The 24,340-nt window shown below is 38.5% G+C and overlaps 1 protein-coding gene across 1 annotated transcript in view; it reads right to left on the bottom strand.

Moving 5' to 3' along the window:
- Positions 1-12,636: 12,636 nt before the first annotated feature.
- The window catches only part of NBAS (NBAS subunit of NRZ tethering complex), a 179,926-nt gene continuing 168,222 nt past the window's right edge, over positions 12,637-24,340 (bottom strand). Inside the window, exon 52 of the mRNA XM_081945203.1 lies at positions 12,637-13,355. Coding sequence (XP_081801329.1) covers positions 13,080-13,355 — 276 coding nt within the window. The 3' untranslated portion in view covers positions 12,637-13,079. The remainder of the gene's footprint in view (positions 13,356-24,340) is intronic.

Raw genomic sequence — 24,340 nt, 5'->3', positions numbered from 1 at the left:
GTCCCAGGCTTGGTTGAGCCTTGCTGGGTGATGTAATCTTCCCAGGTGCCATGTGGTAAAATAGATAGAGGGCTAATCCTATCATGTCCTGAGGACCATGTCTTTATTTTTTTTAAGTTTTGATCTCAGCTTTACTTTTCACAACTAACAACACAAGCCATATTTAAGAGGGGGGGGAAAACCTATTACAACCTCATTCTTATCAAGTCTGGTATTAAATTATATCCGTTTACATTCAGTGCTTTTTTATGGGGAGAGGGAATAAAGAGATATTAAGTGCACAATATATTTATATCAATGTTTAGGTAAGGTCATGTCTTAATCCCATCACCCTGTCTTAATCCCATCACCATGGAGTTAAAATGGGGGTGGGCAGGGAGCTGCAGGAAGCTGCTTTGTCTTTAAAACATGTTCCTCCTTTTCTTATCCAGGGAAATATAATATTCTGCCTTTTTAATATTTCCCAGAATATTTCATTCTTCTAGGAGGGTGGGTGGGGGCTAACTTCCTACATAACAAATGCTAAAACATCATTTGGAGTTTGTAGCAAGAAAGTGTTGGAAGAAATGTGCTTCTGGGTTCGGCTCCAAGTGGGGAAAAAGACACTGGAGACATGAAGGCTGCTTGGAAAGATGGTTTTAATGGTGGACAGGACCACATGGCTTGAGTCCTGAACTGAAAAGGTGATCACATGCTTCAATGTTGGTGGAGAAGAAGAGAAGGGAAGGGAAGAGCCTTGCAGGGCTTTTTATAATCTGTTCTGCCCCACCTATCTGTTTCCTGTTCCTGTGTAAGAAATGTATTCTGATTGGTTGCCAGACTCCCATGGGCCCGTGCAAGGGCAACCCTCTAGGCTGAGTTTGAATCCAGGTTTGATTGAGTTTAGATGCCATGTGGTCAGTTGAGTAAAGGCTTATTATCCTGCCTTAATCCCATCACTCTGGAGTTGAAGAGGAGAACTCTTTATTATGTAAAGTGGAGTAGCTTGGCCTTCTTAATGGCCCATTGACAAAGTGGGGATGGGCAGGAAGCTGCAGGAATTTACTTTGTGTTTAAAATGTGTTTCTCCCTTTTTCACATCCAGGAAAATATAACATTCTGCCTTATCAATATTTCCTAGGATATTTCATTTTTCTGGGAGAGGGCTAGGTGATAACTTCCTACAATCCCTCCTTTTTTTTTCAAAACATGTGAGTGGAACGCACATGTTCTTGACAAAAGATAAAAATTGGTCAGATCAGGGAAACTTAATTTTTCTGATGGAAAGGCACTGAGAGACAGCAGAAGGATCCCTTCAGTGGCTCCCAGAGAGCTTTCAACCATGAAGGTCTAGCAACCAGGGCACAATTTCTGGAAAGAAATTTACAATATCCAATTTACCATGCCAATTATTTTCAGATGTTTGATATCACTTTCTGTGAGCTTCCAGACCGGTTACAAGCAAGCAGAAGTCCCAAAATTCTTCACAGCCATGCTTTTCCTTTAAGTTACAAGCTGCATATTTCAAAGGGATGGTTCTTGAGCCTGTCCTAGCTCTTATTTTAGTGAGGCCAAATTGAGTTTAGCTAGTGTGCAATACAAGCTATTTAGTATTTTTTTAAAGTTACACACAATGAGCCCAGGGACTCCTATCAGAGACCACCAGTGCAACATGTCCTGCTTTACTGGGCAGCATCAATTTTTTTTTTGAGTTACTGTCAGGGTTTGAGTTTTGAAGATCCTTTCTGCTACTCTTCAAGTGGGGGAATTGCCTGAGGGGAACTGACCCTCCCCCATGGGATTAAAAGGGAGATATCACTGTTTAGGCTTTTGTGCAAGGGCAAAAATCAACCTAGGAAAAACTTTGTGGAGTTAAGTCAAGGAGATAGTTTCAATCTAGTTCTGAATGGAGCCTCTCTCTCTCCCTCTCTCTTTGTGTGTGTGTGTGTGTGTGTAGCTACTTCTATAATACTTAAAATACAGACATTTTGGACAAAATTTCCCTCCCACTAGACAGAAATCTAAGGTTTTCGGATCTTGCTGTGCCAACCACTCTCAAATACAATTCTTACATGAGTACGTTAAACTGATTACAATATAAATGAGATAAGAAAGGAAAGGTTACAATGAGGCAAAGAAAGAAAACTTTGCAATCAATTTTCACCCTCCCCCGTAGTTTTACAGCTGTCTTCTGGGAATTGAAGAGTCTTTTGGTCTTTACTTCATCTCAGAGTCCTTTTTCATGTCTGCTGGATGGCATTAGGTTTGGCTTGCTGGTAAGAGTGGTCAGTCAGTCTTGGTAGTCTGTCCCAGGCTTGGCTAAGTTTTTTTCCTCATGTCAGGTTTTATCAGCAGGCAATCACCAGCAGCCAATTCGAGAGTTATGGTTTGAGCTAGCAGTCCTTTGTTTCTGAGGTGAAGAAAAAAGAGGAGAGGCCAAGAATACAGTTCTTTACAGACATATCTTTGGTCTCATGTTGTGGAATCTCACCCATTCTGTCCAAGTGTGGAAATCCAAACATTATTTCAGGAGGCAGACGATGTAAATTTCATGGAACATGACATTCCCACTGCCTGTATGATTGAAACACTTTTGCAGTAAGATGAGTAAATTTCCAAGAGGGACAACAACTTGTGTTGCAAACAAACAAACAAATAAAATATCATAGGGTAGAGCACCTTGACTCATAAGCATTTAAAAATGCACTCAGGTGTAAAAGAGGGAGGTAAGAAGAACAGCTTTAAAAAAATTGCAATTAAAAAAGTACTTTGAGTCAACACTCCAAAATATCAAATTCCATTCAGATGGAAGCAAATTCTCATTAAGTATGTTAAAACATTTACAAATGTAAGCAAAATATGTCAAAATCATTTCTTTTTATAGGTTTAATTAAGCATTTTAAACCTCAAAAATCTCCATAAGAAAAAAAAATCAAAATTGTATTCAGAGCAGATAAAGAAATGTAACTGCATAATTTTTATATGCAGATGAAAGATCCCAATTTCATTTTTCTGGGAGAGGACTGGGTGATAACTTCCAACAAAAGGAAGATGTTTCAGAGGAGTTGAGTTTCATAGTTTTCCACTGACTATGAAACAAGTCTTCAGAAGACACCACACACACCCTCACCCCAAATTACAGGGCCTTTAGCAGATATTTAAAGCCATTCTAAATTCATTTAACCCACAAAGCTATTCTTGGAGGGTGGAATTAATTGAGCCATATTGTGCCTGAAAGTCTTTTGCTAAGTAAGCTTATTTTTGAATAAGGGTTTATGTGTCTAGAGAGCTGAGACTTACAGCCACACTCTGAAGCGAAGCCTGACACACAAGATAACAAGGTCTGCTACACTTCGTTAAACATTGGGAACAATTCCAAAATTCATAGTCTCATGTGGAATCAAGCAATTATTTAGGACTGATGAGGGAATGCTAGTACAGTAGAAATACATTCAGGCCAGTGAAAAAGCATCAGAATTAAACAGATAAGTGTTTGACCGTTTTTAAAAGTTGTAGTACAGAATGTTTCATGACAAATATTTTGTGGAACATTTTTGAGTTTAGGAAAAGTACTATAATTTCAGACCTAGGTAAAGACCCAAGTCTTAACACCCCAAAGTATTATACAGACTGATGTTGAAAGAAATGTCTTTCTGGGTTCAGTTCCAAGTGGGGAAAAAAGACACTGGAAACATGGAGGCTGCTTGGAAAGATGGTTTAATGGTGGACAGGATCACATGCTTTGGAGCTCCTGAACAGAAAAGGGGGATCACATGCTTCCAGATGTTGGGTGAAGAAAAGAGCGAGATGCTGAAAGTTCCTGGTTTTATGCCCTCTGGCCTTTGATCTTGAGCTTGTTTTCTGATTGGTTGTCAGACTCCCATGGGGCCATGCAGGGGCAACTCTCTAGGCTTTGCTTTGAGTCCAAGTTTGGTTGTCTTGCTGGCTGATATAATTTTCCTAGGTGCCTTGTGGTGAGTTTTAGAAGGTAATCCTACCTTCGTTGTGTAGAATAGATTAGCTCAGGTTTAATGGCTCATTGACAAAGGTGGGTGGGGGCAGGAAGCTGCAGGGAGCTGCTTTGTCTTTATAAACATGTTTCTCCCTTTTCACATCCAGGGAAATATAATATTCTGCCTTCTTAATATTTCCCAGGATGATTCAGTTTTCTAGCAGAGGGTTTTAACTTCCTACACTGAAAAAGCCACTTTCAATAATTCATGAATATAAGTCCTGTGTCTATCACAAAATCCATGATGCCAATTCAAAGGTCCTAAAATTGCATGCTTTTGAGATTTCTTAATCTGGAAAAATATTATAAAAATTAGAATGGAGTAGGGGAGAAGAAAGAATTAGGATATGTGTAGTCCTCAATGATAGCATAGGAAAAGACCACATTCAAAAATAGGCTGCACCTAGAATAGTGGATCTGAATTAAAGATGTAATAGATTCACATCCAATATGTATAGTGCTGCAATGAAAATTATATTGCAGAGGGAGGCAAAAAGACTTGCAAGCAATTCAACTGAGTATCTCAACTAGTAGCTCATAAAATTCTTTGCTTTATCTCAAGAGAAATACTATACAGGTGAAACTCGGAAAATTAGAATATCGTGCAAAAGTTCATTTATTTCAGTAATGCAGCTTAAAAGGTGAAACTAACATATGAGATAGACTCATTACATGCAAAGCTAGATAGTTCAAGCTGTGATTTGTCATAATTGTGATGATTATGGCTTACAGCTCATGAAAACCCCAAATCCACCATCTCAGAAAATTAGAATATTACATGCAATCATTAAACCAAGGATTGTACATAGAACAATATCGGACCTCTGAAAAGTATAAACATGCATATGTGCTCAGTACTTGGTTTGGGCCCCTTTTGCAGCAACTGCTGCCTCAATGCGGTGTGGCATGGAAGCTATCAGCCTGTGGCACCGCTGAGGTGTTATGGAAGACCAGGATGCTTCAATAGAGGCCTTCAGCTCTTCTGCATTGTTCGGTCTCCTGTCTCTCATCTTTCTCTTGGCAATGCCCCATAGATTCTCAATGGGGTTCAGGTCAGGCGAGTTTGCTGGCCAATCAAGCACAGTAATCTCACGGTCATTGAACCAGGTTTTGGTGCTTTTGGCAGTGTGGGCAGCTGGAAAATGAAGTCAGCATCCCCATAAAGCTCGTCTGCGGAAGGAAGCATGAAGTGCTCCAAAATCTCCTGGCTGCATGAAGCTTAATGAAGCACAGTGGACCAACACCAGCAGATGACTTGGCTCCCCAAATCAACATAGACTGTGGAAACTTCACACTGGACTTCAAGCATCTTGCAGTGTGTGCCTCTCCATTCTTCCTCCATACTCTGGGTCCTTGGTTTCCAAATGAGATGCAAAAGCTGCTCTTATCAGAAAAGAGGACTTTCGACCACTGAGCAACAGACCAGGGAGCGGTTTGACAAGAGGAATATGACATTTGAAGCCCATGTCCAGGATCCCTGTGGTGTGTCTTGATGCACTGACTCCAGCTTCAGTCCACTCCTTGTGAAAGTCCCCAACACTTTTGAATGGCCTTTTCCTGACAATCCTCTCCAGGCTGCGGTCATCCCTGCTGCTTGTGCAACTTTTTCTTCCACATTTTTCTATTAACATAACTTTCTATTAATGTGCTTTGATACAGCACTTTGGGAACATCCAACTTCTTTTGCAATCACCTTTTGAGGCTTTCCCTCCTTATGGAGGGTGTCAATGATGGTTTTCTGCACAACTGTCAGGTCAGCAGTCTTTCCCATGATTGTGATTCCTACTGAACCAGACTGAGAGACCATTTAAAGGCTAAGGAACCCTTTGCAGGTTTTATGGCTTAATTAGCTGATTAGAGTGGGACACTTTGAGCCTAGAATATTGCCCCTTTTCACAATATTCTAATTTTCTGAGATTGTGGATTTGGGGTTTTCATGAGCTTTAAGCCATAATCATCACAATTATGACAAATCACGGCTTGAACTATCTTGCTTTGCATGTAATGAGTCTATCTCATATTAGTTTCACCTTGTAAGTTGCATTACTGAAATAAATGAACTTTTGCACGATACTCTAATTTTTTGAGTTTTACCTGTATAATATCCAATTCAGCAGTAGAATATCAATAGAATGCATCTTAAAGGTCTGTTAATAGTAGCTTCTCTGATTTTTACAAGTGATTTGTGAGATTATATTCAGATGTGGGTATTATATTTACCATATTTTATATCTCAATGGTCTAGAAAATATACTGCTATCTTTCCTATTGTAAATGCTTTGTAGGACTGAAATACTGTACCTTTGGCATGTGACTGACAGTTTTACATTAATAAAAAAAATACAATATATAATGTGAAAACTAATAGGATATGTCTCTGATCATTTTCTGTAGCAAAATTCAAATAAGCCTATGCCACTAATTTCTGAAATACTTTTGTCAGGGGAGGAATGAACAGATTTGACAATCTGCTTATGATTTTGTTGAGCTGGCAGAATAATCACTGCATTTCTTAACAAGCTACGCTACAGAAGGAAGATTAAAAAAGTCTAATTATATCTTTATCTTTCAGAACCATCTTGCCTTGGCTATAAATTGTATTTTTTTCTATGTGTTGCACAAAATGTCCATGAAACGAGTATTTTGAAGACTCTTAGAGGGTGATTAGCTTCCAATTTACAGCAAAGGTAGAGTAATTGGATTTTCTGATAACCACCACATAATAGAACAAACCCTAGTTGTGAAGACATGGTTGAAACATGAAAAAAACTATTGTTTGGTTGGAAAATACAAAATATAAAATCTCTGCGCAGGTAAATCTTGTTTTTTGAAGATTTAGAAGAAAGGTACCCAGAATCAGAAAGTAAGAACAATATTTCATACATTTTGAACCTTGCCTCTCTTTTTTCTTAGTTTTTTTAAGAAAACCAGTGTTTTTTTAAAAATCTGATACAGTAGAGTAAAATGCATAATATGTAACTTTCTTTGTTTTATCATGTTTATGATCCCAGGGGAGGGGTCGAATGCATCATTAGACATGAGTCTCTTTGTGCCCCAAGAGATCTAAATCCAGGCCTTCTTGATTTCTGTTGACTCTTATCTACTGCCAATTTGCCTTGACCATTAGCAGTTCAGATTCTTGTTTAGAGGTAGCATGGAATAAACTTGTACTCATCTGAACAACCCTGATTCTTGATTTCTTGCACCTCACAATACTACTACTACTACTACTACTACTACTACTACTACTACTAATAGCATTAGCAAAGGATGATAGTTACAAGTACCTAGGCATATTGGAAGCAGATAACATCTTGAAAGTCAAAGAATCAATGCAAAAGGAATACATCAGGAGGGTCCGCAAAATATTAAAATGAAAGCTAAATGCTGGAAACATAATTAAAGCCATTAATACATGGGCAGTTCCAGTGATATGCTACTCAGCTGGAATCATCAACTGGACTCTGGCTGAACTGGAAAACACACAAACTTTTGAATATTTACCACGCTTTACATCCATGAAGTGACATCAACAGGTTGTACCTGCCAAGAAAAATAGGGGGCAGGGGGCTATTGCAAATCCATCAAACTGTAGAAGAAGAAAAATGAAGTTTGAATGATTATGTGAACCAGAGTACAGAAAAATTGCTGCAGGCTGTGAAAACGGAGAACAGCATAAAAACAACAGAAACAAAGGCAGAATGTAAGGAAAAACCGCTGGATGACAGATTAAATAGATGGAAAACCAAAGCTTTGCACAGACAGCACTTGAAAAACATTGAAGGAAAATGTGATGACAACTTGACATGGACATGGCTTAAGATGGGAACTATCAAGAAAGAAACAGAAGGTTTAATATTGGCTGTTCAAGAACAAGCACTACAAACTAATGCCATGAAAGCGAAGACACAAAAATCCACTGACAACCCAAACTGCCGACTTTGCAATAACAAAGCTGAAACTGTTTCACATTTAATATGTGAATGCAGCATAATTGCACAAACTGATTACAAAGCTAGACATGACCGAGTTGCTAAATTAATCCACTGGTCATTATATAAAAAATATGATTTACCTGTATCCAGAAAGTCATGGAAAGATAAAGTGGAAAAAGTTATTGAAAATGAGAAGGTGAAGATCTTGTGGGACTTTCGAATACAAACAGATCGTCATTTGGAGCACAACACGCCAGAGATCATGGTTGTAGAGGGCTGAAGTGTACAGTTCATTGATATCACGGTTCCTGGAGATGCCAGAGTCAAAGAAAAAGAACTAGAAAAAATAATGAAATGTCGCAACCTGGCCATCGAAACTACACGGCTATGGATGAAGCATGTAACAGTGATACCCATTGTCATCGGGGCACTTGGCACCACGTCCAAGAATTCTACGAGATACATCCACAAATTGCAGCTTCCTGCAATAACACCAGCAGAACTGCAAAAAACTGCGCTACTCGGAACATCTTATATTTTAAGAAGGTACTTGGTTGATACCTAGGATGCTGGCACCAAACCGTATCAACCATTAGTATCAGTCACTGGTATTTGTAATGCATTTTTGAACGTTCAGTTGGTAGCTTCATGTTTAATGAATAAAGTAAATAATAATAATAACAACAACAACAACAACAACAACAACAACAACTCCGCCATTGCCGGTCCCAAGCCCGGATGAGAAAGGAGGAGGGTTGGGGTCAGGTTGGCAACCTGGCCCGATAAAAACTCGCCAACCCATACAATATGGTGAAAGAAACGACTAAAAATTATATACCGCATCAGTCGTTGCACGGGTTAACAAAGACCGCGGCGGATGTTGAGGTCCCTGGGCATCCGTCGACAAGTGGGCTACAAGTGGACCAGCCAACAAAACGACAAAAATATAGTGCAGATGAAAATCGTGCCATAATGGCCTGTTATTACAACTCAGAGCCAAAAAAAAGAGGCTACTTAAAGTGAATGTATGATTTATGGAAACAACAATATCCAGATTTAAATGTTAGTGAACAACTAATATTTAAATGTTAGTTTAAACTAACATAAGACTAGCAGATCAAAGGCGATTTATTATACGGAATAAAGTGTTTAGCGAAGTTGAACTTGAGGAAATTCAGGCAAATTGCAAAAAAAAAAAAAAAAACATCACAAGAGGAATTAACTGATACTCAAGACACAACTAAAGAAATCGTAGTAGAACTCCCAGAGGAAGCTGTCGGAGAGGAAATAACAACACTACCACCAGAACCAGTTACCATTGAACCAACTGATGAACCAACTCAAAACAAAAAGAACTGAAGGACAAGATCATGGAGCATTTTCTGGCTAGTGAGGAAAGGCAACGTTTACCATTATTAAAAACTGTCCCTAAGAAAATTTTGGGTCCTATCATGAAAATGGTTAATGCAGTGCTTTCAACAATTGAATCGGGATCCATCTTGGAAACGAATCAGTTAATATACAGTGCAGCTGTAATAGTCACTAATGAACTAGGCATTAAAATCAAAGAACCTAAGCACACAATGGAAAAAGCATCAAAGCCAAAGTGGAAAATCCGATTAGAACAAAAAGTCAAAAAATTAAGGGCAGATGCTAGCAACTTAAAGAACATGAATGAGCAACGGCTTAAAAACAGCAAAATCATAGATCAGCTAATCAGAAGATATAGATTGGATACAAGAAACATCAATGAAGCTGTAGAGATTGTAAAACAGCAGATAACAGCAACAGCTAGAAAAATTGAGAGATATGAGGCACGAATCATCCAATACAAACAAAATTAACAATTTCGATCAGACCAACGGCGTTTTTATCAAAGTCTTAATGTGAATGGTGACACCAAAAGTGAAAAACCAGAAAAGCAGGCCACAGCTGAATTCTGGAAAGGATTGTGGGAAAATGCAAAGGACTACAATAAGGAAGCAAAGTGGATACATGACTTTGAGAAAAGCATTGGTAACAAACAAATGCAAGTATTAGAAATAACAACTGAGATGGTCAAAAATCGAGTAAAAAAAGTAAAGAATTGGACATCACCTGGAAATGACCAATTACATGGTTTCTGGCTCAAATATCTGACCAGTTTACATGCAATATTGGCCAGGCAACTGAATGAAATTTTACAAAATGGTCAAATTGATGAATGGTTGACAACATATTTGATTCAGAAAGATGCAACTAAAGGAACAATACCTGAAAATTACAGACCAATAACATGCTTGCCAACAACCTTCAAATTACTCACAGGCATTATTGCAGATAATATTATGGATTATTTGGAAACAAAAAACATCTTGCCAGTAGAGCAAAAAGGCAATAAAAGAAGGAGCAGGGGCACAAAAGATCAGCTCTTGATTGATAAAATGATATTAGAAAATTGTAAGAAAAGAAAAACGAACTTGCATATGGTCTGGATTGATTATAAAAAGGCATTTGACTCATTGCCACATAGTTGGATCATAAAATGCTTAGAAACAACTGGCATTAGCAAAAATATTACTTCCTTCACTGAAAAGGCAATGAAACAATGGAGAATTGAGTTGGCAGTAGGGAATGAGAACTACGGAATGGTTAATATCAAGCGAGGAATTTTCCAGGGTGATTCACTTTCACCTCTTCTCTTCATCATCGCGATGATCCCGCTATCAGTAATCTTTTAAAAAATGAAATTAGGCTACCAAACAGCCAAAGTAGCTGAAAATATTTCACATTTATTATATATGGATGATTTGAAACTCTATGGTAAGTCAGAAATAGAAATCCAATCACTGACAAACACAGTCTGAGTATTCAGCACCGATATTTCAATGCAGTTTGGCATGGAAAAATGCGCCACTGTATCCATACAAAGGGGCAAAATCACTGCGTGTGAGGGAATTGAAATGCCCAATGGCCAACTAATTAAATGCAATGAAAATGAAGCCTACAAATACTTAGGCATTCTGCAGTTGGATAACATCAAACATGGAGAAGTAAAAACTATTGTCAGGAGAAGAGTACACCAACAGAGTTAGGAAAATTTTGAAATCTAAATTAAATGGTGGAAATACAATCAAGGCCATAAATACCTGGGCAATACCAGTTATAAGATACACAGCTGGTATAGTTAACTGGACACAAGCTGATTTGGACATTTTGGACCAAAAAACCAGGAAACTAATGACAATGCACTACAGTTTACATCCACGTGGTGACACTGATAGATTATACCTGCCACGAAAATCAGGTGGCAGAGGATTATTACAAGTGAAGCAAATAGTTGAAGAAGAAAAACATGCACTGGCTGATTATTTAAAAGAAAGTCAAGAACATCTATTAATCGAAGTAAAGAACAAAAATCTACTGAACAAACGAAACAAGAATACCGAAAAGATGTGATAAAATCAAGAATGGAGAGTTGGCAGAACAAAGCATTGCATGGTCAATTTCTGGAAAAAATAAAAGATAAAGTGGACAGTGAAAAAACTTGGTTATGGTTAACAACAGGTACATTAAAGAAAGAAACAGAGTCACTAATCCTGGCTGCGCAAGAACAAGCTATCCGAACAAATGCCATTAAGGCCAAAATCGAAAAATCCTCTGATGATGCCAAATGCAGACTCTGCAAAGAAGTTGATGAAACTGTTGACCACATACCCAGCTGCTGTAACAAAATCATGCAGACTGATTATAAATTGCGGCACAATTCAATAGCACAAATGATACACTGGAATTTGTGCAAAAATTATAATATTAAAACAACAACAAACTGGTGGGTACATAAGCCTGGAAAGGTCACAGAAAATCAGATGGTCAAGATCCTATGGAATTTTCGTATACAAACGGACAAAATACTGGCGCATAACACACCAGACATCACACTGGTTGAGAAAAATAAGGTTACAATCATAGACATTGCAATACCAGGTGATAGCAGGGTCAACGAGAAGGAACATGAAAAAATCGCGAAATACCAGGACCTAAAAATTGAAATTCAACGATTATGGCACAAACCAGCAGTGATAATTCCAGTGGTAATCGGCACACTGGGTGCTATTCCAAAAGCACTGGAATTACATTTAAAACAGTTAAAACTTGACAAAATCACCATCAGTCAAATGCAAAAAGCTGCACTGCTTGGATCTGCACGTAAATTACCCAGCTAGTAATCAATGCCAAATCCGGCGAAACAACTGGCCGCTGTGATACAATTGAATAACAACAACAACTACAACAACAATAATAATAATTATAATTATAAAAATTACAAAAATACAGCGATTTTCAGATCCAAGTTCAAAGTTTACGGAAAAAGAAATCTGTTGTCATACCAGTCTTCATTGGAACCCTCAATGTGACACCTAATAATCTGATAGTTTACAAAAAACCCAAAAAACATTCTGCCTGGTATTATTCTTAGACATTATTGTCAGGAGCAAAAAATCAGGAAGCAAGGCATTTCAAATGACTATAAATTTATTGCATATTAATACCAACTACAAGAATCTGTACTACTAAGATTAGATCTCTCCTACAATTACCTTAATAATTCTTAGATTCTTGGTTAGGATTTGAATTATTAAATTTCCAGCAGTTTTAAGACTGTAATCTGACTGTAGATTACTCATACATACAGAAAATGGAACCACACTAAAAGTAAACTCAAATTGGTTGAAAAGTAAAACTTTAATGACAATAGAGAAATTAAATTAATAAACTTCCAAACAGCATCACATATTAAGTATCTTTTTCCGGAATTTCCATGTTACACAAGATTATTTAGTTCTATGCAACTTAATTTTTAGTTATATTTTAGTTATATGATAGTGTGTTAGATGATTACTATGCAAAAAACTGGAAAATATATATTTATAGAATATTGTTTAGGAGTCACACTGAATGCACAACAGCTTTCTGAAGTGCACTGCCATATGAAAAAAGATACTGATAAAACGGAAACCAACTCAAGAAATAGTTAAAATGCAGATTACAATTTCATGTAGCACTGAGCAAAGAGGAAACTGAAGCATATTTTTCCACATTTTTCTTCAACAAGATTTCCAATTGAGCAATCATATTTGAGGTACCGATCGCAACTTGAAGCATCTTCCCATTTAAATCCAGTGCCTAAGAGAAGTCAGAGATGCACCATAGGTCTGGAGGGCAGGATGTGTTCCTTTGAAGGCCATAAGGAGTGATCCTGCCTCAGCAGCAAAGCCTTTTTCTTGCAGTTGTTTTGCTATTTCGATCGCATCCCAGCGTCCTTCCTCTTGATTGGTGAGCATATAGTTAACAAGGTGAGAATAATAAACGGTGGAAATGCATTTCACTACTAATTTCTCATCCAGGATCAAAGAAAGAAATTCAGAGTCACAGTTGGAATCATCAACCTGGACAAAAAAAAAAAGCATACAGCTAACATTATTTTTGAAAAATATGAATATAAAGTTGTATATTTGAATCACAGATGGAATCATAAGCCACTCAATTTCCCAACTTCTCTTTCACCATCACCGTCTTTCCTCCTCAGTTGGGTAAGAATCCATACTATATTCTGAAAGTGCCGGGTCAGATGTAGCTTATTCCTATCAACTGGATAAAAGTTGATAATTAGAGAAATGTACCTTACTTTGTTCCCCAGTAGGAAGCATGGAGGGCCATTTAAAAATTTAAGTTTGGGGGTATTTTCAATCATTTATAAAATGTATACAATGGGTGCGTGGGGATACACACAGCATGAGAGATTGTACAGAATAAGTTAGTGTAAAGGAGAGCAGGTAAAAATTAATAAACACTTGTCTTCCTTCTGCAGCAGCTGCCAAAAAAGCAAACACAGTTGTAGGCTGAATAAACTGAAGGATAGAATCAAGATCTCGTGAAGTGTTAATACCACTTTATAATGCCTTGGTAAGGCCACACTTGGAATATTTGCATTCAGTTTTGGTCGCCACGATGTAAAAGAGATGTGGCAACTCTAGAAAGAGTGCAGAGAAGAGCAACAAAGATGATTAGGGGACTGGAGGCTAAAACATATGAAGAACGGTTGCAGGTACTGGGTAAATCTAGTTTAATGAAAAGAAGGACTAGGGGAGACATGATAGCAGTGTTCCAATATCTCAGGGGTTGCCACAAAGAAGAGGGGGGTCAACCTATTCTCCAAAGCACCTGAGGGTTGAACAAGAAGCAATGGGTGGAACTAATCAAGGAGAGAAGCAACCTAGAACTAAGGAGAACTTTCCTGACAATTAGAACAATTAATCAGTGGAACAACTTGCCTCCAGAAGTTGTGAATGCTCCAACACTGGAAGTTTTAAATTAGACATTGGATAACCATTTGCCTAAAGTGGTGTAGGATTTCCTGCCTAAGCAGAGGGTTGGACTAGAAGACCTCCAAGATTCATTTCAACTCTGTTATTCTGTTATTCATTTGAATGGAAGCCTCTACTTCAGGGGTATCAAACTTGCATCAACACGTCGTCACATGATGTATCGTTACTTTTTCTCCTGTGCTAAACTAGGGGGCGTGGCCATTGTGTGAGGCATCTGGCCTGTGGGACACGAGTTTGACACCCCTGTTCTACTTGATCATGGTACTTTCTACTATGGAAGTTTTGAACTAATGCTCTGAATGTAATCTGAGCAACTTTCTATGATACCCACTAGCTATTATGCTGGTAAGAAAATATGCAAGCTTCTCTGCTTGATGTTATGAATTTATACAAACCACAGTTTCATATGATTGCACACAACTTCTGAGATCCATGCATATTTACTAGATAGCAAGTATTGTTCCTCATGTACCCTTGGCATCAGGAATAATCTCTTTTCTTTCAGATTTTGAGCTGTTGTACTACCAGAATGGCTCATTAAGTTGAATCCCACAATCAACTCTTTACCTTTAGATTGCGGTGGTAAAACTGGCTTCCAACTGATGCAGAGGCTTTGAGAGCAAGAACAGCAGGCTTGAGTGATTTGCAAATTGCAGATCATATTAAAAACAAGATGGCCATGTTCCAATATAAGCAATCTATATACTTCATTTAAAAGCACTTTTGCAGAAAGTTAAGCTGTTTTAATAGCACAAAAAGCCTTCAAGTTTCAAATCCAGATTTTAAAAAACCCTAATAAATAGGCAATTAAAGTACTCTAAGTGCTATATACAAATTGCCTGTCCCACAAATGCAATTCTGGAACATTAAATTCTAAGTATATGAGTGCACTAAGTAAGACAAATGATATTTGCCCAGTTTGTTTATGGTGTTTGAGAAATAAAAAAGACAATGAATTGTTGTTTCTCAACATGTTGATACTGTTGAAATATAACAGCTTCCACAAAAGGAAAAAAATAGCCATAGCAACCAAAATAGCCTGCACCCTCCATGGCTGAAAAAAAAGAGAAAGTTTCAGTTGATCAAAATAGACTAAGAAAAAGGACAAAGGATTAAAAAATCATAGATTTTATTAGAAAATTGAGTTTTAAAGCAATCAATGTGTAAAATGGGGGAGAATGGATTTCACAGCTTGCATTATGCTATAAAAACTCCTCAGTGGGTAGAGTAGATATTGCAAGGCATTTTCTCCTGTAATTATCTGACAACTCGTTTACTCGGATCAATATCAAAGTACAGCGAAAACAAAGGTTATGATTTAAGACCAGTTTGGACGAAATATGCAATCTCTTAGCTCCTTCCCAAATTGGAGTTATGTGTGGCAGCTATTAGGCCACAACAAAACACAAATCGAGTATTTCTATCATTTTACTTTGAGCACTTTATTAACTCGTTTTATCTCTCATCTTTATCTTTAACACTCCACAGTGGGTTAGGAGGGAATTTAATGGAAAGCAAAGGCGGCAGCGTACACAATCTCACTGCCTGCTCTAAACCACAATTTTGGGGATATGTCTGACGGAAGCCACCACTGATTTGGAGAAGGAAGCAAAGTGCTAGCAATATTTAATTATGACTACTTCGTTGCAAAGAAACAATCTGCTTCTGCTTTTAATTGTGCTACTGCTTTCCTTTATTCTCCCCATATATATTTAAAGAACATAAGAATCAATCCACTGCTACACTAATTTTCTTTCCATTAAAACATAATGTTAAGTGGAGGGCAACAATTCCCAATTTTGTGCCATAAAGTCAGTAAAATTCTGTGCTGACATTTATTTGAAGAAAACTTTCTCTAATAGGTCTTTGATATATGGGTGAATCTCTAAACATATCATCTTATTCTCTGAGTACTGTCTGTCTTTGCTGTTTGGCAAAATGGATGGCCACTTGTCCCAAACATGGCTTTTTCAGGAAGCATCTTTGGGACAACCATGACCTGGATGACTGAGAATCTCTACAAGCTTTTAGCTATACAATTTGGGACGAACTCCCTTTGAATGGTGTGGGAGTAGGAACGGATTTCCAGAGGAAAAACTGCAGACTACAGGAATCAGGAGCGTTACTCAGGTGACCCTGAGGACACAGATAAACCTCCAAGTGCTTCAATGACCCTCTAAAACAGGGATGTCAAACTAACGGCCTGCGGGCCAGATGCGTCACGCATTGGCCACGCCCACCCCCATTTTAGTGAAAGGAAAAAAAAGTTGTAACATGTGACGACAACGTGACAACGCAAGTTTGAGAGCCCTGTTCTAAAAGGATGCAGATTACCAGCTGTCTGCAAGGAATATAAATCCTTCCATTCCTCACTATCCTGTCAGAGCTGAAGAAGCTTCTTCGATGAGAAGTGAAATGTCTTCAAAAGAAAAAAAAAACCAAGAACGTCCAGTTGCCTCCTGAAAAATCACCTTTGGGACAACCATGAGCTAGATGACTGAGAATCTCTACAGACTTTTGATTGGCCACTTGTTAATTTCTGCATCCCCCTTCCCATCCACATCTCTCTTTCAGCTCACAGAGAGTAGTTAATTGCCAAACCTCAACAACAGCTTTTCCTTCACTGTATCCAACTGCAATCTTTTCCAACTTTCTCTGTCTCCGATAAGCTTTTTGAAAATGCTCATTAATTTACAAATAATAATTAAGCTTTTCTGCATGCAACTTAAAAAAAACCTATTCTAAAAATACTTTAAAAAACCCTCAGCTGATAATTTTTTAAAATTAATCAGGAAGAATTAATTCAATTATTATTCTTTTGCTCTGGCCATGTCTGTTTGGAGTGTAGTCTCTGCCAACCTGCAAATACACATATGGAAACAAAAGTATCATGTATAAATGTTTATTGGCAGGGAAAGCATGGGAAGACTCTCCAGGACAGGCTTAGTGTGAGTTTTAGTATTTAGGGCTCTTTGAAATAGGAGTAGGGTGGGAGCCATTACAATTTCATTTCACAGGGTGGGTGTTGCTATAGAGTGGGGAAACATCCAGCAACTATACAAGTGGATTGTTTAATTGATGGGACTGGAGCAGGCCAACTCTGTTAGATCAAACCAGCTGGGCATGCGGACTGTGGAATTCTGTGAGCTCTGCCTTTCACCCATCTTAAAAGTTGCCAAGTTTGAAAAACACTGGGTTAATGTTTCTCTTTTGTTGAATATTCTTTTTGGATGGTTGTTTTTAACTTCAAGGTGAGCTTCCCCCCACCCACCCCCAAGTAAATATGGTCCTCCAAAACGGCAAGAGAAGCTAACAAAGTTCTTCCTATGTGTTTAATAAATTACAAATGTTAAATTAATGATCTGATTATGTCTAAACTGAAATGACATCAAATGCTGCTACTGTTTTTTTTTTTAGGATTTTAAAGGCTGATGGTTAGATTTCTCCCATCTCGGTAGTCCAATAAATCCAGAGGTGGAAGAAGTGTTACTCATTAAGTTGGAGAGGAAAGACAGATTTTTACCTTTAGGTCATTTGGATGACAGATTTATATACACAAAATTTTAAAAATCGCAACAGAAAACATGAAAGGTACAGGAGAACCATGAAAAGTGAGTGGTTAGCGTTAAGGATGCACAGACGTCAAGGTTTTTTTTTAGCATTAAATACCCATTTGCTTTGTCTAATTAATGAAGAAAAGTTTCTGCTTTTGCAAAGGTGACCCCAGGGTTAAGCAAAGAGACAAATGGGAGCAGATGCAGACCAAGAGCAGGAGAGACACAACCGCTAATGACCTTAGGTGAATGCTGGAATTGTAGCATAAGGCATATGTTTACGGAGAATGCCACTGGGCAAGAAAAATACTTGGGATATTTTAGACATTTATTAATTTAACCAATTTAATGTTAAAATAGCCACAGGACAGTAACTGTTTCTGAAAGGTAAACACAAAGCTTGAACCAAACTGTTATAGAAAAATCAAACAAATCGCCAAAGAAGAAAATAGAAAATAGCTTTTGGATCATACTCAAGGGGAAGAAAACAAGTTAAATACTGGAACTGTGCAATTCCTACTTGAACATATTAGCTTGCAACAAACATATCAAATGCATGAAACTAAACCCATTTTCATTTCGGCAACATTCTGCTTAAAATATTCTACTTTAACAATTTATCTGAAAAACAACCAAACTTACCAAACAATCTTTCGAACTCTGGCAATTAATAAGTTGTACTATATAAACAGACCACTAAGAACAATGTTAAAGGCAAAGGTTTCCTTGCACATATGTGCTAGTTGTTCCCGACTCTAGGGGTGGTGCTCACCTCCGTTTCAAAGCCAAAGAGCCAGTACTATCCGAAGACGTCTCATGTGGCTGGCATGACTAAACGTTGAAGACGCACGGAACACTGTTATCTTCCCACCAAAGGTGGCTCCTATTTTTCTACTTGCATTTTTACATGCTTTCGAACTGCTAGGTTGGCAGAAGCTGAGACAAGTAATGGGAGCTCACTCCATTACTCAGCGCTAGGAATTTGAACCGCTGAACTGCCGACCTTCTGATCGACAAGCTCAGAATCTTAGCCACTGAGCCACTTTGTCCCTTTAAGAACAATGTTAGATTAAGACAAAAGATTTCTTACACCAAATATCCAGAAAGCGTAAATTTATTTATGAACATCAGAGAGAATAATAAAGAATAAGCCCAGCCTCCTTTCATAGCAAGCTTTGCCCTTCTTGTATCCACTCAATAGGATTATGAAGTTACTGCTTTCAGCTCTCTTGCAGGAGAGGATTGCTCTTGCAGATCTATAAGGAATCTTTACTGTAATCAGATCCTTTTCTATGTTAAAAATGCAAGATAAGGAATGAAAATTAGTTTATCTAAATATGTTTGTTATGCCAAACACATGATAAAAAATGTTTGAAAGCTAGTTAAAAAAAGGATGTATCAGAGTAACACAAAAAATTTGGGAATTGTGTTGACTAATAGTCACATAGCAGGACAGGCTGTTTCTGTCTTTATTTAATCAACTAATGGACCCAGGATGTTACTACAGCTATGAAGAGGCACTGATGAAGTACACAATGTCAGCTGAGATAATGCATTTTTAAGTCAGTGAAGCTTTCAGTTCAACAGTTCCCATCCAAATACACATTAGAATTCAGGAGTTTGAAATTGTTTATACAATGCAAAACAGCTAAAATTAATATATGAAAATGAATATATATGAGTACATTGCCTTCAACAGAAATACCATCAAATTTGTAGAGTAAATGATACAATTTCGGTATTTCAATCTTGATTTCTTTTTGAGCTTACCACAATAATCCCTTCCTGAGTATGAAAATAAATAATCATAAATAATGACCAGTCTTATTGATTCAACAAATAAAAGGGCGAGATCATCCATGGTTTTGGGGTACGGTATCATCAATATGCTGATGATACCCAATTTTTCATCTCTACCCCAAACCACCCAAACGATGCTCTTGATGTGATGTCCCGATGCCTGGAGGCTGTGCGGATCTGGATGGGGAGGAACAGGCTCAAGCTCAATCCCTCCAAGACTGAGTGGCTGTGGTTTCCGTCATCCTGATTTGTGCATCTTGTTCCATCTTTGATGATAGGGGGAGAAATTTTAGCCCCCTCAGAGAGGGCCCACAATCTGGGAGTCCTCCTGGACAAGCGGATTAGTTTTGAAGATCACCTGACGGCTGTGACCAGGGGGGGCTTTTACCAGGTTCGCCTGGTATGTCAGTTGCGCCCCTTCCTGGATCAGGATGCTCTATGCACAGTCACTCATGCCCTCGTCCTTTCTCGCCTCGACTAATGCAATGCCCTCTACATGGGGCTGCCCTTGAAGAGCACCCGGAGGCTTCAGCTGGTCCAGAATGAAGCCGCGCGGTTATCATGGGGGTACTTAGGTGCTCCCATGTTACACCCCTTTTAGGCGGCCTGCACTGGTTGCCGGTTGTTTTCTGAGTGCGATTGAAGGTACTAATTATGACCTTTAAAGCGCTCCATGGCTTAGGCCCAGGGTACCTGCGAGACCACCTACTGCCACCAGTAGTCTCCCACCGTCCAGTGCGATCCCACAGAGTTGGCCTCCTCAGGGTGCCGTCGGCCAAACAGTGTCAGCTAGCGACCCCCAGGGGGAGAGCCTTCTCTGTGGGAGCACCTTCCCTCTGGAATGAGCTGCCCCCGGAGCTTCGCATAATCCCTGACCTCCAGTCCTTCCGACGCGCCCTAAAAAGTTGGCTTTTCCAGCAAGCTGGCCTGGCCTGTTAATTTTATCTAATTTTTAAAATGTTAGTGTAATATTACTTAGGTTTGTTTTTTGGATTGTTTCTAATTTCCTTTTAACTTTTGCAATGTGTTTTTTAATGCTGTACGCCGCCCTGAGTCCTTTGGGAGAAGGGCGGCGTATAAATCCAATAAAACAAACAAACAGACAAACAAATAATAAAAGTTACCAAAACCTGATAAAATCCACAACTGATAAAAGTAATCAATGGATATTAATTATTTGTCAGTGAAATGCTGTCAAATGTTTTGTTAATGTTTTAAATAAATGGAATTTTATAGTAATTTTATAAAAACATATTTATACATTATCAATGTTTGACATGCATTTTTTCCTAAAACATATTTTTTTGATAAAATATATTTCTTTGATAACAACATTTTTGGCTGGGGTCCCTGGTGATGAGCTGAGGCTTACGAGTTCACATGTTAAAAGTGCAATTTTATTATTTTATTAACTAAATATTATTAATCTTCAACACAACCTATAATTATAAACAAAATTAAAAACTTAAAACAAATCTCAGCAGAATTTTGTTGTTCTCTTGGTTGAGACAAGACTCCATTCAAGCTAAATGCTATAGCCCTGTGATGGCGAACCTATGGCTTCACTGTGCATGCATGCGCGCCTCCTGCTGGCCATCTGGTTGTTGGTTCTCTGCCGCGCATGTGCGGGGCTGAAGTGCATGCATGTGCAGGGGGCGTGTGGGGGGGCATGCATGTATGTGGGGGGTGTATGGGGGTCATGCGTGCATGCACAGGGGGTGCATGCTCAGGGAGCAATGCATTTTGGGGTTTGGGTGTGAGCATGCATTTGAGCATTCGGTCTGGAATAGGTTAGCCATCACTGCTATAGCCTGATGCCACTGGCAACCTAATATTCTTTCAATTATTTATACTCGAGATTCATTGTCAAAGATGAACCAGTTATTTCTGATCATGGAAATACACAGAAACATAATCTGGAGGTGGATAAAGCAGCAAATACAAGGTTACTGCAACTTCAGAAAAGCTAGGGAAAAAAAGCCAGGCTTTTTACTGCAGGCAGAAGCAGCTGAAATTCTGTTTTCAGCACTTCCCCCACCATTATCTCTTTAAATGTAAACATCCATAAAGCTGTCGGTATTAGACAACAAATGGCTAAATAATACATCTGATCAGCAAGCGAGCACTGCATTTCCTCTTGCATATCTGTGGCTGTGAGCCTGGCTAGGAAAATCAATAGGCTCTGATTTTGCTTTCCAGATGCTGGTTATGATTCTCGGGTGTAATATAAGCAAAAGGAGAAAGCTTTAGGAAACAAAAGAGCCATGCTTAAACGGAAAAACGAGCTAACTTAAAAAAAACTTGCTTGGTGACAGCATCTATTATTCAAGAGCCATATAATGTAGCTTAAATGAGGCAGGAACTGAATTGTAAGAAAATGGTTAACACCTGAACAGGAAACCAAAAAAAGCCTCAAAAGAAAAATTTACCCAAGGAGATTCTTGAAATGTTATGAGTGGCTAAGTTTATGCCAATTATTTAAGTAGTATAAGAATGTTTATGCATTCATTGCTCGCCATAGAGATGAAGCATCAGCTTAGTCCTTCAGCCAGACAACCATTCATTCTTTTCCTTGGCTCTGCGTTTTTAAAAGGGAAAGAGAACCAAACCCCTCTCCCCCTTCCTGGCGCTACTTGAGAATGGGGAATGTATAAAGCAGTAACCCATAAAAGAATTATGGGCAATGTACTTTATCTGCCGCAATGTATGTATGTATGTATGTATGTATGTATGTATGTATGTATGTATATGTATATATGTATTTGTGTTACAACCCCTGGTATGCCCAAATATTTATTTATCAGCACAAATACAACACACACACACACACACACACACACACACACACACACACACACACGTATTTGTGTTAGAACCCCTGGTATGCCCAAATATGGGAGGGAGCTCACTACTCCCTCTTTCTGTCATTCGGCTCATTACAGAAGACCATCCAGGCAGAAAACCATATTTTTAGTTTTAATGTTGCCTTTTATATTTGTGTTGTATTTGTGCTGATAAATATTCCCTCCCATATTTGGACATACCAGGGGTTGTAACACAAATACATACCTATTTCCCTGGCTCAGCTGTTAAGGAGGAGAGCCTGTGGCTTAGTGGCTAATACAACTGCCTAATATGTAATACAGCCCTGGTTCGAATCCCAGTAAGGGTATGGCTAGCTGATGAGAGCTAAATAGCTTGAAATAGATCTATACTAGTCTCCCTTTATTTATTTATCAGCACAAATACAACTCTCTCTCTCTCACACACACACACAGATAGATAGATATAGATATATAGATATATTTAAAAGCTCCACTGTAGACACACAGCATAAACATAAATGGTATACAGAATCTGAGATCCTCTAAGATGAATTAATGGTAACTTCTGCAACCCTAGCCGGCATGGTTAAAGTTGTAATTCAGAGCAACAAGTTCTCACTTTATAAATAGGTAAATACTATGATCAAGTAACTGGTTTCCAGAGGTCTCCCTATATGCCATATATTCATATGAAGGCCCAGTGGTCTGGCCAGGAAGAAGCACATTGTTTAGCTTGATAATTCTTCAAGTGTTAGAAGCCGGAGGTTGGTCTGCTCCAGTGAACTCGGAGCTTCCGCACAAAGGATAAGCAAAGGATCCCCTGAAAGCTGGCAATGAATTCCAATCTATACAAAGATGTAACTTTTACAGGTAGTCCTCGACTTATGACAATAGAGCCCAAAATTTCTGTTGCTAAGTGAGACATTTGTTAAGTGAATTTTGACTCACTTTCTTGCCACAGCTTGTTAAGCAAATCACTGCAATTGTTAAGTTGGTAACATGGCTGTTAAGTGAATCTGGCTTCTCTATTGACTTTGCTTGTCAGAAGGTTGCAAACAGATGATCATGTAACCTCGAGATACTGTACCCGTCATGAGTCAGTTACCAAGCAGCTAAACTTTAATCACGTGACCATGGGGGCTGCTGCGTCATAAGTGTGAAAAACTAATTGTCACTTTTTTCAGCGCTGTTGTAACTTTGAAAGGTCATTAAATGAACTGCTGTAAGTTGAGGACTACATGGATTTTGTGCTTTGTGAATCATCCCTTTCAAATATTTATTCAGCCTCTAACAACCATTTTTGTAGTAAAATTTAATAAGATTTCTGCTAATTGGGTGCTACTAACTCATCAAGATATCTAAAACCATATCTACCATGTTTCCTCGAAAATAAGACAGGGTCTTATTTTCTTTTGACCCCCGAAATAAGCACTTGGCCTTATTTTCGAAGAGGTCTTATTATTTTTGAAGTGCAGGAGGCTTGAAGTGAGTATGGTCACCTCACACATTCTGCAATATTGCTGTTGTGTTGCAATATTTTCGGGGATGGCTTATTTTAGCGCATGTGTTCAAAAGCCCGATTGGGCTTATTATCTGGGGAGATCTTATTTTCAGGGAAACAGGGTACTATGCTCAATATATTCTGGTCTATACAGAATTGATGACAAATGGATTGTCTAAGCCAGGGATGGCGAACCTATGGCACGTGTGCCACAGGTGGCACACAGAGCCATTTGTCAGGGCACGCGAGGTGCTGCCCTGTCAGCTGGCCAGCGCGCATGAGTTCACCCTTTTTTAAAGCCATTTTTCTCCCTCCCCAGGCTCCAGAAGCTTTATAGGAGCCTGTGGAGGGCGAAAAGAGCCTCCT

Source organism: Natrix helvetica (assembly GCF_964273705.1).
Source record: "Natrix helvetica genome assembly, chromosome: 2".
In the NCBI taxonomy this organism is placed as follows: domain Eukaryota; kingdom Metazoa; phylum Chordata; class Lepidosauria; order Squamata; family Natricidae; genus Natrix; species Natrix helvetica.
The sequence above is the reverse complement of the archived record's forward strand: the minus strand, read 5'-3'. Positions and strand labels throughout refer to the sequence as shown.